The 15644-nt window shown below is 29.7% G+C and overlaps 1 protein-coding gene across 2 annotated transcripts; it reads left to right on the forward strand.

The window, feature by feature from the left end:
• The first annotated feature begins 666 nt into the window (after positions 1-666).
• On the forward strand, positions 667-5456 carry LOC115717078 (G-type lectin S-receptor-like serine/threonine-protein kinase At4g27290). Of its 2 annotated transcripts, none has more exons than XM_061115498.1 (9): positions 667-774; positions 898-1013; positions 1531-2924; positions 3264-3398; positions 3945-4090; positions 4169-4379; positions 4479-4716; positions 4799-4949; positions 5041-5456. In XM_061115498.1, the coding sequence occupies exons 3-9, from the start codon at positions 1583-1585 to the stop codon at positions 5344-5346; spliced, it is 2529 nt and encodes an 842-aa protein (XP_060971481.1). In that variant the 5' UTR covers positions 667-774; positions 898-1013; positions 1531-1582; the 3' UTR covers positions 5347-5456. The 2 variants fall into 2 exon arrangements, with proteins under 2 accessions (XP_060971481.1, XP_060971482.1); XM_061115499.1 differs by having other exon boundaries at positions 4799-4886.
• Positions 5457-15644: the final 10188 nt, after the last annotated feature.

A 15644-nucleotide genomic window follows, 5' to 3' on the forward strand; every position in this document is an offset into this window, starting at 1 on the left:
TATGTATAATTTTTTTCTTTATTAAACTATTATATATATTGCATCTTTTATTTTTTATTTTAAAAAATATAACATTAATGTCAGGTATCAATATAAATTTCAAAAATAGTATTTTTTTTTAGGAATTATTTCTCAAATATACAAAAACAACAAAAAAAAAATGCAAAAATACAGTTTCACGGAATTTTAAACATTTTTATGATTTTTTTGATTTTATTTACAAAAGATACAGTCTTTTTATGTTGTACTCTTGTTACTTTGTTGTTGATGTTATTTGTATGTTATTTTTTGTTGTTGTTTTGATATTATTTTCATGTTACTTTTATATAGCTTTCTTTGTTATTTTCGTAAAAAAAAATTATTAAAACGTAAAAAATATAATTTTTTTTATAAAAAATAATGAATAGTACCTTATGCAATTATTTTTCTTTTTTATTTCCAATAGTATAACATTCCTATATTTTACCACCTAAACTTTTCTACCTTAATTAAATATTCTCTAAAATATTAGATGCTCTAATTATCCTTGAATACCTATATAATTCTTTTTTTATTATTTATTTTTTTCAAGGGAGGCGGCTGTCCCTCTTGTGTTCACGTGGGTCCACCAGTGCGACCACTTGCATGTGCTACTGTGCTAGTGTGTGTTTGTGTATATATATACATATAAATTCACAATTAAAGATCTGTTGCTAGAACCAGTGCTACCACTTCCATGTGCTACTTTGATCTATATATGCTGGTAATATATATAAAACTTGCATTAATAAGCAGGTACGTACATACACTAATTTCTCTTGAGTATATAAGTATTGTTTATGTGGTGTTTGTTTGCTTATTTGAACATAATTTATTCATCTGGTTTCACCTTGATCATTCTGTGACTGTTTTTATCAGACTGAGTACTTTGGTGGATTCTTGTAAGGCTCTATTATAATCTGGGTCCCCAAATAAAACAGCTTTTGTATACGATTTCGTTATGCACTAAACCAAGTCCAGGCCCATGTCTCAAGGTAGTCCCTTATATACACTTGTAAAACTTGTTATACTATCACACAGTTCATTTCTCTAAATTAGCGTTTAGTTGGAAAGAATAAAAATATAGTAATAGGAATGAAAATAAAAATAAAAAATTAAATTAAATTTTTTATATCTTACATTGGATTAGTTTTTCTTTCTTTTACAAATGAAATAGTCATTCTACTAAAATAATAAAGAAGTCACTCCATTAGAATGATATTTAAATATTTTAAAATGCAACCAAACATAAAAATCAAATAAAAATTATTTCTTTACCATTTTATTACCTCCAACCAAACGCGGGCTATATTTTTGTAAAATTCATCCAAAGTTCCAACAGGTTCATTCATTATAAGGTTATATTTCATGATATAAATTCACTCAAACTTGCATCCTATAAACACTTTGTTTCCCACAAACAATGATTATTTATATTCTTGTTCTCCTATTATTAAATCTTTCTATATTTCTATTTTGGATTTTGAAATTCATGTTCTTGTTCTTACTCAGATTGAAGTTACTCCCTCCCTCTTCTTCTATCATCATCATAAACTAATAATAAATGGAGTTCCCATCATTTCTGGTTACCTTATTAGTTGTTTTGAGTCTTTTTTCTCTGTCTACAACAACTTTTGCTGTGGTTGATACCATTAGACCATCAGAAATTCTGAGAGATAATAACAACACAGCTATATTGGTATCCAAACAAGGAATTTATGGACTGGGATTCTTTACTCCAACAGCTACTTCATCAAAGAATCGTTACCTGGGAATTTGGTACAACAACATTACAGTTAACCAAACAGTTGTTTGGGTTGCAAACCGATGTGAACCCATCAAGGATTCATCTAGCTCGTTGACTATAAACAACAAAGGAAATCTTGTGCTTTTTTCTGGACAGAGTAATAACAGAGTGCTTGTTTGGTCTACAAACTCGTCTAAACAAGCTCGGGAACCACTAGTTCAGCTCTTGGATAATGGTAACTTGGTTTTGAGAGATGATAAAGATGCAAACACAACAAAATATTTATGGGAAAGCTTTGATTATCCAACTGATACAATGTTACCAGGAATGATATTAGGATGGGACTTGAAGAGAGGTCTAAATAGGCGATTATCGTCATGGAAGAGCTCTGATGATCCTTGTCATGGAGATTTAACTTATGGAATTGAGCTTGATGAGCCAGATCATATAGCTCCTCAACTATTAATCCGTAATGGGTCTTCGATTTTGTATCGCGAAGGGCCATGGAGGGGGGTAAGTTTCGGTGGAACTTCAAATTATGTATCAGTTTTTTGGAAAAACTCTGGTTATGAATTTGTGCACAACAAGGATGAAATTTACTTCACTTACAATGCTCAAAATAAGTCACTAATCTCAAGAATTTTTTTGAGCCAAACAATTAGTTACATGAGATGGGTAGAAGAACAACAAGTATGGGAATCTTATTACAGAATTCCAGGAGATAAGTGTGACATTTATGGCACTTGTGGAGCTAATTCTAAATGTACAATAATGGATGATAAACCAATCTGCCAATGTTTACAAGGCTTTGAACCAAAGAATCAAAATAATTTGTCACAAGGATGTAGGAGGAACAGTTTTGTGAGCTGTAATGATAAAGAGAAAGATGTGTTCTATTTAACTACTGAGTTGAAAGTGCCCGAAACTAAGTATACTTGGGCGAGTAAAAGCATGAAACTCGACGAATGCAATGCTAAATGCTTAAGCAACTGCTCTTGTTCGGCGTATGGTTATAATTCCAATTTAGATGGTAGTATTTCCGATTTAGCTATAGGCACTGAGTGTGTACTATGGTTCGGGGATTTGTTCGATACTCGAAATCCCAAGGGTTATGGCCGAAAACAAAATGTTTATCTTCGAATACCCTTTTCAACAACAGGTACATACTAAACTATAGATTTTCAAAAGGAAAAATTTTACAAATTTATATTTTTACGGATGTTTATTTCTTACTTGTTTTTAGGTTGTTCTAAGAAAGACCGTTGTTTAAACGTTGTTTTCATATTGCAGAAACATAATATAATATTGCAGCAACTTAAAAACAACGTTAAAAAACTCAAAGTTGTGAAAATATTAATAAAAAAAAAAAGTTCATAAAAATGTAAAAAACTTCTGTTTTTAAGTGTATTGGGTAAATTTCTATTTTTAAAATGTTGTTTATATCCATTTCAAGTTCACATGTTCTGTTTTTGTTATATTTTGTTTTTGTCTTTCTCAGCTCCAAAAGAAACACTTGTTGGTAGTAATGGTAATTATTCCAAGGTGAAGAAAGCAGTGATAATTATTGCTGTCATTCTCTTCATCGGACTAGTTTTGATTGGCTATTACATTTACAGGAGGAGATACATTAATGGTAACAGTCTCTACTCTTGGCTTGAAATTATTTTGATTTGAACACAACACATTTGGTTTTGTAAATTATTAAGTGCATACTTACTAAATATTTACTACTGAGATAACATTAATGGTATTTTTTGAAAGGGAAAATCTTCTTTGGTGGTTAGGAGGGCATTAGGGGTGGTTATGTTAGTTAATTGGATTGCAGATTAATGACTTTGCATATAACTGTTTCTTTCCTGTTTTCCATCTTCTTTTTTATGAAAATTCTTGGGTATAAACTATCTGTAGGTATGTTTAGTATTTTCGGAATATGAATAAAATGTAACTCTAAGAGCATGTTTGATATTGTTTTATGTTTTTCGGAATATAAGAATTATTGGAAACACAATCCTGTATTTACATAAACACAAGATACTAAATACCTGTTTATTACTCAGATATTGAACATTGTGAATATTATTGTAAAGAGATAGACAAAATGAGCTAAAGCTTGTAACACTATATTACAAGATTGTACAAGACGGGTTTTCTTATCATTTCGACGTTTTAATCTTCACAGCCACTAATAATTATTGTGCAAGAAACGAAAGCGAAGATGATGACATGGAGCTTCCATTGTTCAACATATATACAATTAGTACTGCCACTAATAATTTTTCAGAGGCTAATAAGCTTGGAGAGGGTGGTTTTGGACCTGTATACAAAGTAAGTTCTCATTTATATTATTCAGAGTATTCTCTTTTCTTTTTACCAATTATGAATATTTTCATTGTGATTTATTAGGGTACCTTGGAAGGAGGTAGGGAAATTGCTGTGAAGAGTCTATCAATGAATTCTGGACAAGGAGTCAATGAGTTCAAAAATGAAATTAAACTAATTGCTAAGCTTCAACATCGGAATCTTGTCAAGATATTTGGTTATTGTACTCATAGAGAAATGAAACTATTAATTTATGAGTACATGTCTAACAAAAGCCTTGACTATTTCATTTTCGGTAACACTCTTTTGCCATTGTTTTTACACATGTGATGTTCTATTTGTAAAATTTGCCAATTTTGTTCAAATGAAAGGAGAAAAAGTTATATATTTGCAGATGAAAGTCGAAGCATACTATTAGATTGGCCTAAGCGCTTCCAAATTGTATGTGGAATTGCTAAGGGGCTTCTATATCTTCATCATGATTCAAGATTGAGAATAATACACCGAGATCTCAAAGCTAGTAACATTTTGCTTGATGAAGACATGAATCCCAAAATTGCAGACTTTGGCTTGGCTAAAACTTTTGGTGGAGACCAAATAGAAGGGAACACACACAAAGTAGTAGGAACCTAGTAAGTCATTTCTAAAAAATTCAATTCTTTTGTAATATTAATTTATTGTATACTAATTGTAAATATTATTATGCAAATGCAGTGGTTATATGGCGCCAGAATATGCCTCTGATGGCATATTTTCCATAAAGTCTGATGTATTTAGTTTTGGTATATTGATCCTAGAAATTGTAAGTGGGAGAAAATGTAGATCCCTTTATGATGAAAATAGTACTCTCAATCTCGTTGGATATGTAAGTTTTATATACAAATATACTTAATTAATGTTACATTACATCAATAGTGAATTTTTTCCATTTATTTATGTTATTTAATATTTGTTAGGCATGGAATTCAATGAAGGAAGGGAATGAGTTTAAGCTTATTGAGAAGTGCTTACTAAAAAGTCCAAATGACAACATGGAAGAAGCATTGCGTTGCATCCACATTGGCCTTTTGTGTGTGCAACAAATGCCTGTTGATAGGCCGAATATGTCTTCTGTTGTTCTAATGTTGAGTGGTGAGAGATTGTTGCCTCAACCCAAACCGCCGGCCTATTGCAATAGCACATATTCTTCGGATGCAGATTATTCCTCCTCTAATCGGCCCCAATCAGGCAATTTAAGCATAACAGCTCTCGAGGGGCGATAGAGAATTCATACAACAAATCACAAATTTTCATGTAAATTTTCAGGGCTTTAGCATCATTTCATTTGTTATAGATGTTGGGTTTTATGCCCTAAATAAAAATCTTTACAATCTGATTAGTTATCAATATAAGAAATTTGAAGTGATTAATGTTTGCATGAATTTTACATGCTAATGGTTTAATATGTTTGATATGTTTATTACATTCATACACATAAAATCAGTTAAATCCAGATCATATGTTTATTCACAATTACAGTATCGTCAACATAGTGGAATGTGATTGTGATCATATGAATCAAAAGTTTTGGTCCCTGTTTCATCAGTGTTATTGGATTTACACTGATGTGATAATCAGCGATGATGTGTACTTACACTTGGAGTAAGTGTTATGTTCTTTCCAGGACATTAGTAAAGTATACTAGTTTCGAATGTATGGAGTATACATTGGACTGGACCGATATTGCAACTAAGTTAAGATATTAAACTTACCGTCATACATATCTTTCCAAGTCAATATCAGTAGTTGATCTTAAGATTAAAAGAATCTAAATCCTGATATGCTTGGGCTCAACTCAGGAGTGCTATTCATGTTCTTTGATTTATTAGTTAAGCCTACTTTTGGGTCAGGGTGATACGTATATTTTGGGAACATGATAATATGATTGAGTGGGAGTGCTGAACATAAATATGGAATCTATAGCTTCTACTGGTGTATAGAAGTCAAGTGATGATTCCCTTCGAGCTTAGCAAATAGAAGTAAATGGATGAGCTCTTGTTTAACTGACTAATTATTAGATCACTAAACACCGTTTACAGGTAGCTAAGTGTTTTAAGGGGCAAAATACATTGAGGGGTGAGAACGGTAAAGAAATCCCATCTCGATGTAGATCATCTATATAGAGGATCTTTAAATAACAATAAGATTATAACAATGGTTAAATGAGATAGTATATTGATATCGTGGAACATACAATATGCTCTATATAAGTCTGAGAGTGCAATTCTAAGTTCTAAGAGTGGATTCAACGAAGAATTAATAAGTAGGAATTTACTTGGTAAATTTGGTTCACTTATTGGAAGCTCAGCATATAGATCCATGGTCCACATTCTAGTTGAGAACATTCTGCTTGTAAGACTCATTAATTGATTCGTGATTGATCAATTATAATTCTAAAGTTAGACTATGTCTAATTTTATGAATTTTCACTAAGCAGGGGTGAAATTGTAAAGAAAAGAGTTTCTAGGTTTATTTATTTATTAATGGACTTTATATGTCGAATTAATAATTAAATTAAATGACAATATTATTTAATAATCTATTTTAGTTATTAAATAATTAGTTTTGGCATTTAAAAGGTTAGAATTGGAAAATTGGCGTTTTTGAGAAAATAGAGATAAAATTTGGTAAAACTGCAAAATTAAGTGAGGCCCAATACTACACCATGGCCGGCCACTTAAGTTGGTTTTTCAAATTAATATTTTCATTATTTTAATGCCAAATAAATCCTAACCTAAACCTAGTAGTTGCCTATAAATAGAAAGTGATGGCTCAGTCACAAAAAATGCTTTCATTAGTAATCTGACAGAAATTTCTCTCTTCAGAAAAACTGAGCCTTCCCCACTTTCTATACTGGCCGAAATCTTCTTGCTCTTTTCTCCTTCATCAATTTCGTGACCCTAGTGAAAGAGTGAGTGCCCACACATAGCAAGCAGTAACTCAATCATAGATTGGAAGACTGTGAAGGATCAAACTTGAAGAAGAAGGACATTCGGGCTCAGATCTTGATTATACTCTGCTACAGAAAGGATTCAAGGGTTAGAGATCTGAGTGGAAGGAGACATTAATTCCGCTGCATCAATGTAAGGTTTTCTTAACTTTATATGTGTTGAATTTATCATTTTAGAAAGTTCATATTTAGGGTGTTTAAACAACATACTTGTGAGTAGATCTAAGATCCTGGTAAAATATTTCCAACAACTGGCCTCAGAGCCATGGTAATTGATTTACTTGCATGAAATTTGGACTTTAAAACGATTGTTTGTTTGTTTTTGGATGGTATCATGTTGTATTGAGTGTTATTTGATGATTGATTGATGTTTGTAAATTTTCGTGAAAAATAATTGCGATTCTGTTTCTGAAATTATTTTTATTGGATAGTATGGAAAAAATTAAGCAAGTTAGCCTTTTACAGAACTCAATTTCGATTTTATTTGAATTAGTTATGAATTTTTGAAGATTTGAAAAAATCGGGGCTATGCTGAAATTTTCCTGCGATCGCGAAAACTGTCCGTATAGCTCACAATTTTTTCGTTTTTCTTCGACTTTTCATGCTTTTTCATGGAATTAACTTCTGATTTTTTGTATAGTTTTGTATATATACTATTACTATTCCTAATTCAATTCTAATTATCATTTTGAATTAATTTAATATTTTTTAAATTTAATTCAAGATATTAGTGTAATTTGAATTTGAATAGAATTAGTATCTATCTTCTTGCTTAAAAATCTATCTTATTTTTAAATTTGATTATATCTTATCTTATTTTTAAATTTAAGGTCAGATTTTATATATATTTTTTAAATTAAATCTTTTTTAGATATTTTTGACCTTATTTAAATTTAAAATAAGATAATTATAATCATGTAATTTTAAATAGATGTAAGATATTTTGCTAACTTTTAAATTTTGTTATTTTATTTATTTAAATTAAATTTAAAATCTGAAAAAGATATTTAATTTATCTTTTCTAATTTTTATTTAATTTTTATTTATAAAATAACATTTAATTTTTAAAAGTAGTTAGCAAATTTTGAAATGATATTTAGGTTGGGTGAAACCTAATTTTTTAAAATAGTAGGTTTAATTTTAAATATATTTTAAATAATCTCGAAATTTAATTTTTTTTTATTTTCGAAATAAATATTTATTTTTTTTATTTTTTCGAAAAATTAAATTAATTTTTTTAATTATTTAATTATTTATTTTTCGAAATTGTTTATTTAAAATTAAATTAATCCTACTTCCAACTATCTAGCTAACCTTGTTGCAGGAGTATGTGGTTTTAACTTGTGTGTAAGTTTTTCAAAACCTATTATTACTTGATTGCAAATAGCCATGGTTACTTTTTGCCAGATCTAATGATCTGATGGCTCCCTTGGTCAAGATAATAATTTGTAACAGGTAAATTTTACAATCTTCGTTCATCTGTGTATGACCTAGCAACATGATAGGATCCATCCAAAGTGTGCCTGTGTGAGCCTATATGTTTATTTTAATATAGATGCATATAGGTTGTTGCTAAATAAAATGTCACACCATGATAGATTTTATTTAGGTCCATCTAGTTATAAGACCTATTCAATTAATAACAGTTATTCATTTTAAGGTTAAATTCCTCTCTTTTGGGCCTTGTGTAAGAGTTGGGAGCCATAGAAGTGGGTACGACATACTGAACCCAGCACCCCCTCACATGAACTACCCCAATTGTGAAGGCCCATCTGCCTGATTTGAATAACTGTACTAGGTTAATTATATTAGTTTGACCTAATAAAATTGAATTAGGAACATAATTAACTTTTAAAATATATGAAATTTATTTTCATTTTAATATTTTAAAGTTAATTTTAAGAAAAACACTTTTAGTTTAGATATTATTTCTAGACAAACTATTTGTATTTTTCTTGTATTTAATTAAATATAGAATTTTAACTAACTAAGATTCTTTCTGGAGCTTATTTAATTAAATATTCCTATTTAAGTTATAAATTAGTTGTATCAACTGATTTTTCTTATCTAACTTAAATTTGAATATTTGATTTAAATTTTAAATCAAGTTGAGGAATCCTAGGCATTAGTTATTAAAGATTCTTAAGATATTTTTTAAGTTAATATCTTTTCGAATATTAACTTAAAATGGAATATTTTAGATATTTTTTTTAGGTTAATATCTTTTCAAATATTAACTTAAAAAGATATCTTCAAATTAAGTGGTTATAACTTAATTTTTGATATTTAATTAAATCTAAATTTGAAATTATTTAAGTTTTAGATTTTTTCTATCTAACTTAAATTAGATATTTTTTAAATTTTTGAAAAGATACTTAGTCAAATAAGATATTTTCTAGATAGTAATTTCTAGACTACTTATTATTTCTAATATTTAAATAGGAAAATATTATACTTTGTGAAATTAATTATTTAAATAATTAATTTTGGTACAATTTTATTAAGTATATTTTTCCTAGTATTAAACTAGAAATAAATAATTAAGCCTTCTCTACACTTAATTATTATTTCTTGAATTTAATACATTTAATTAACTTGAAAAATCTAAATATCTAAGTTGATTTTCATCATGATACTTAAATATTTATTGATTTTTCATGACACTTAATTAAATAGAAAATTATTTTTAGGTTGAAATTTAATTTTTCAACTTAAATTTAAATAATTTTCAAAATATATATTTTTCTTTATTTTATTAATCAATTTCGAAATTTGCATTTTAATTATGCAATATTTTTCGAATTTTTTATTTTGAAAAATAGATTGAGTTGTAAATTAATTATTTATTTTAATTAATTCTTGGGCCAACTTCAATCAATGATTTTTTTATTTAATTGATTAATTCAAAATAAATGAATTTAAAATATATATATAATATTAGAAATTGAATTAATTAGTCAAAAGAAAATCTAGATAGGTGATATTTTTGCTTGAAGTATTTCTTTTCTAATTTTATTATTTTCGAAAATAGTATATTTCTTTTATATACTTTAAATTTTCGAACTCAATAAATATATTTTCAAAGGAAATTTTTAAGTTGCTAATTATTTAATTTAATTAAACTTAAATTAATTTCCTTAATATTTATATTTAAGATTATTACTAAGATGGAAATAATTAATTTTATTTCAATCACCATCTAAGTATAATTTTATAAATATTATATTAAATTCTTAATTTAGAATTTAATGAGATTTATTTATTAGAATAATAAAGAAAATACATTTTAAAGAATGAGCTTTATTATTATTAAGATATTCGATCTCCATTGTGGGTTTTACACCGCGTTTGTTTTAGTGAGTAATCCTCCCTAATGGAGGAACGTTCATTAGCAATTTCGCACCGTTTAATCTCGCATGATAAGTGGTTTGTAAGTGTTTTATATGGTATAGATCACCCTAATGGTGGCGACCATATTTGACTTGCAAATTGCGAAACAATGGTAGAAGCTCATGAGATAGAATAGCCTTGACTCTCGCCTAAACGGGACAACGCTGGATTCTAATCTTGATCGAATAAAAGGTTGCTAGAATGTTTAACATTTTAGATGAGCTGGCAACTCTATTCAATGGATGGTAGCTTTGACTCTCGCCTAAACGGGACACTGATATCAGTTTGTTGAAAAACCTTGGAAATTATTTAGGATTGAATTTTTAAGTATTTTCTCATATCATTCCTACTTGCTATGTGCTTATAATTTCTGAATTGATTTTGTGTTAAACCATTATTAATTTCTATTTGTTGATTTCTATTATTTTGTAGTATCCTGTTTTGTCAAAATGAATCCCATGTTATCACTCTTGACTGAAAACAAGCTGAATGGATCTAACTTTAATAAGTGGAATGAGAACATTAATATTGCTCTCATAGGAGAAAGTGCCTTGTTTGTTTTAACTGAGCCGTCACCTGAAGTGCCTGGGGACAATGCTTCCAAAGCTGTGAAAGAAAAGTATGAGCGTTGGCAGACAGCAAATGACAAAGCTCTATACTTTATGCTTTCTAGCATGGTTGACACCCTCAAAACTCGGTTTTCTAAAACCGAGAAGGCTGCTGAAGTTATGACGAAGTTAAATGAACTATTCGGTAAGGCATCACTTCAGTCACGCTTTGACGCGACTAAGAAGTACATTAATGCACGGATGGAACCTCATCAAAACGTGTGTGACCATGTTCTCCTCATGTCTAGTTATTTCCAAGAAGCCCAGGATCATGGTGCTGAAATGGACAGTGCTACTCAAGTTAGTCTTATCTTGAATAGCCTGACTCCAGCATTTCTACCATACACATCAAATTATGTCATGAATAAGAAGGAAATTGACTTTTATGAATTAGTCAATGACCTTCAAACTTAAGAAAATTTGATTGGAGGACCCAAGAAGAAAGGGAGTAAACCTCACAATCCTGGGAATGGTAATGGGACGATAAAACCTGAAGCAAATGTTGCCTCTGCTTCAAAGCCCAAATCGAAGAGGAAGTGGCACAACACCAAGAAGCGAACAAAAGCCAATAAAAAGGCTGCTCCTTCCGGTGATGCTACACTTAAAGGAAAGTGTTTCTACTGCAATGAGAAAGGTCATTGGAAACCCTAGTGTCCTAAACTTCTTGCAAAGAAACAAGGTATTTCCATTTATAAACTTTAAGAGTTTTAGTGAATTATTATCCAATTGGATTTATGATTCTGGACTAAACTTTGTTTATTTGTTTTCTTCTTCTTATAGGCCAAGCTGCTTGAACTCAGATGAGTTGGATCAGCAAGCTGGTCCAAGGGTGAAATCGTCCAGATGAAGATGAAGCTCTTCAATTTAATTTTTTGAATTAATTGTTTTAGTTTGAAGACAATTTGGATTTCAAATTTTAGTCAGGGATATTTATCCCTGTTTCTCTCATATTGTTGCAATACATTTTTTTTATTAATAAAGTTTCTAATTTTCGAAATTTACTATTGCAATTTATGAGATTGAGCTTCATTTAATTTATCTTCATCAATTATTACCACATTATATTTGTATGTTTGTATGTGTAAGTGTTTTTATTATTGATGCAAATTCTATAATATTTTCAACTCTTCATAGAGTTATATTATATAAACACTAGAAATTATTTCTATGTTTATCAATAATTGTTCATTCTCATACAATTATTAAGAATTTGTTTAATAAAAGGATCTTATGATCTGATAGGGGTGGAGAAAAGTTAAGAAAACTATGCAGTTCAACGATCTTTTATATCTAATGAACTCTGGATAGTATTCAACTCCACATAAACTCTATCACACTAAGAGAATCATGATCTTTACAACCTTTAGGGGTGGATCATAATCTCTATATACTTAGGGGTGGAGGTTATCCATAGTACCCTATATGTATATTCTTAGGGGTGGAGTCCATTCCACAATTCCCTATGAAACACATATCTTGTTTAAACATAGAAGTAATATAATGAGTCAGCTATTGTCAATATAAATTCTTGATCTTGATTGTATGTTCCATTTCGATTTTACTGTTGTAAGTAAAAGATTGATACCTATGAAAGTTCTTTGTTAAAGTTTCACACTACCTTAATTGAGTGGGAGAATTTTAAAATTCTATACCCATCTTCATTAGGTTGATACTTGTGACAGATACTTAAGAACACTACTGAAAAGCAAATCTAACCATTCACATGGATAGGAATAGCTTATCAGAATTATGAGAATAAGATAAAGAACTCTAGTTCAGTCCATTCGAATGACTTAAACCAAGAATTCTTAATCCTCATAAAATTTGATGGTATCTTAATTTTGATTACTTTATCTCTGGCATGTAGTTTTCACTTCAAATACTAGTCTGATATGTTGATGACTTAGTCTTGACTTAAAGTTTCAGACTAATACAAAAGTCACAACTAGGTAACTCTCCAAACAATCAGAGGTTAAAAGTATTATTTAACCAGACATCTGCTATTGAGTGGGAGCTATCTGAGATGTAATCAAATAGGGAACATTAGAAGATATTCAAGAAGGATTTATGAAAGTGATCTATATGTTAGATATTAAGGAACTGTGTATCAGTTGTCCTTGTATCTCACCATCTAATTTCAATTTCTATAAGATGGTGCTTACTTTGGGGGTGGAGGAATTATTGTATAATAATTCAAGCTCTACCAGAGAAGAATTATAACTTGGTCTATTCGAAAATACCAGAAAGTTATATCACTGAAGAAAAGTCTACACTGTATTATCTCAATTACATATTTTAAAATATGAGAGATATGTCTTCTCTTAATTCAGATGTACTTTTAAACAGTAAAGATTTCAGTATCCCTTGATGAGTAAAGCATATAGTAAAGGATGTTTCATAAGTGTATTTATGAACTAGTTTCCAGAAGTTTGGGTGGATTCAAATATACTACACTTGATCTGAAGATCAAGACATCAGATTGACCTTTTGCACAGTTTGTTTTATATTAGTGCAAGTGGGAGTTTGTTGGGTTTTATGCCCTAAATAAAACTCTTTACAATCTGATTAGTTATCAATATAAGAAATTTGAAGTGATTGATGTTTGCATGAATTTTACATGCTAATGGTTTAATATGTTTGATATGTTTATTACATTCATACACACAAAATCAGTTAAATCCAGATCATATGTTTATTCACAATTACAGTATCGTCAACACAGTGGAATGTGATTGTGATCATATGAATCAAAAGTTTTGGTCCCTGTTTCATCAGTGTTATTGGATTTACACTGATGTGATAATCAGCGATGATGTGTACTTACACTTGGAGTAAGTGTTATGTTCTTTCCAGGACATTAGTAAAGTATACTAGTTTCGAATGTATGGAGTATACATTGGACTGGACCGATATTGCAACTAAGTTAAGATATTACAAACTTACCGTCATACATATCTTTCCAAGTCAATATCAGTAGTTGATCTTAAGATTAAAAGAATCTAAATCCTGATATGCTTGGGCTCAACTCAGGAGTGCTATTCATGTTCTTTGATTTATTAGTTAAGCCTACTTTTGGGTCAGGGTGATACGTATATTTTGGGAACATGATAATATGATTGAGTGGGAGTGCTGAACATAAATATGGAATCTATAGCTTCTATCGGTGTATAGAAGTCAAGTGATGATTCCCTTCGAGCTTAGCAAATAGAAGTAAATGGATGAGCTCTTGTTTAACTGACTAATTATTAGATCACTAAACACCATTTACAGGTAGCTAAGTGTTTTAAGGGGCAAAATACATTGAGGGGTGAGAACGGTAAAGAAATCCCATCTCGATGTAGATCATCTATATAGAGGATCTTTAAATCACAATAAGATTATAACAATGGTTAAATGAGATAGTATATTGATATCGTGGAACATACAATATGCTCTATAAAAGTCTGAGAGTGCAATTCTAAGTTCTAAGAGTGGATTCAACTTAGAATTAATAAGTAGGAATTTACTTGGTAAATTTGGTTCACTTATTGGAAGCTCAGCATATAGATCCATGGTCCCCATTCTAGTTGAGAACATTCTGCTTGTAAGACTTATTAATTGATTCGTGATTGATCAATTATAATTCTAAAGTTAGACTATGTCTAATTTTATGAATTTTCACTAAGTAGGGGTGAAATTGTAAAGAAAAGAGTTTCTAGGTTTATTTATTTATTAATGGACTTTATATGTCTAATTAATAATTAAATTAAATGACAATATTATTTAATAATCTCTTTTAGTTATTAAATAATTAGTTTTGGCATTTAAAAGGTTAGAATTGGAAAATTGGCGTTTTTGAGAAAATAGAGATAAAATTTGGTAAAACTGCAAAATTAAGTGAGGCCCAATACTACACCATGGCCGGCCACTTAAGTTGGTTTTTCAAATTAATATTTTCATTATTTTAATGCCAAATAAATCCTAACCTAAACCTAGTAGTTGCCTATAAATAGAAAGTGATGGCTCATTTACAAAAAATGCTTTCATTAGTAATCTGACAGAAATTTCTCTCTTCAGAAAAACTGAGCCTTCCCCACTTTCTATACTGGCCGAAATCTTCTTTCTCTTTTGTCCTTCATCAATTTCGTGACCCTAGTGAAAGAGTGAGTGCCCACACATAGCAAGCAGTAACTCAATCATAGATTGGAAGACTGTGAAGGATCAAACTTGAAGAAGAAGGACATTCGGGCTCAGATCTTGATTATACTCTGCTACAGAAAGGATTCAAGGGTTAGAGATCTGAGTGGAAGGAGACATTAATTCCGCTGCATCAATGTAAGGTTTTCTTAACTCTATATGTGTTTAATTTATCATTTTAGAAAGTTCATATTTAGGGTGTTTAAACAACATACTTGTGAGTAGATCTAAGATCCTGGTAAAATATTTCCAACAATAGATGAATGGCTCCTTTCGATCCTAGAATATGCTAATCATGACAGTAAAAGTGAGATATTTTTGGAGCTTTCTTCAATTATATAATCCATTATTAGATCCATTCACCTACTATTGTCATTGTGATATGTTCAACATTCAT

This window comes from Cannabis sativa, chromosome 5 (genome assembly GCF_029168945.1).
Source record: "Cannabis sativa cultivar Pink pepper isolate KNU-18-1 chromosome 5, ASM2916894v1, whole genome shotgun sequence".
In the NCBI taxonomy this organism is placed as follows: domain Eukaryota; kingdom Viridiplantae; phylum Streptophyta; class Magnoliopsida; order Rosales; family Cannabaceae; genus Cannabis; species Cannabis sativa.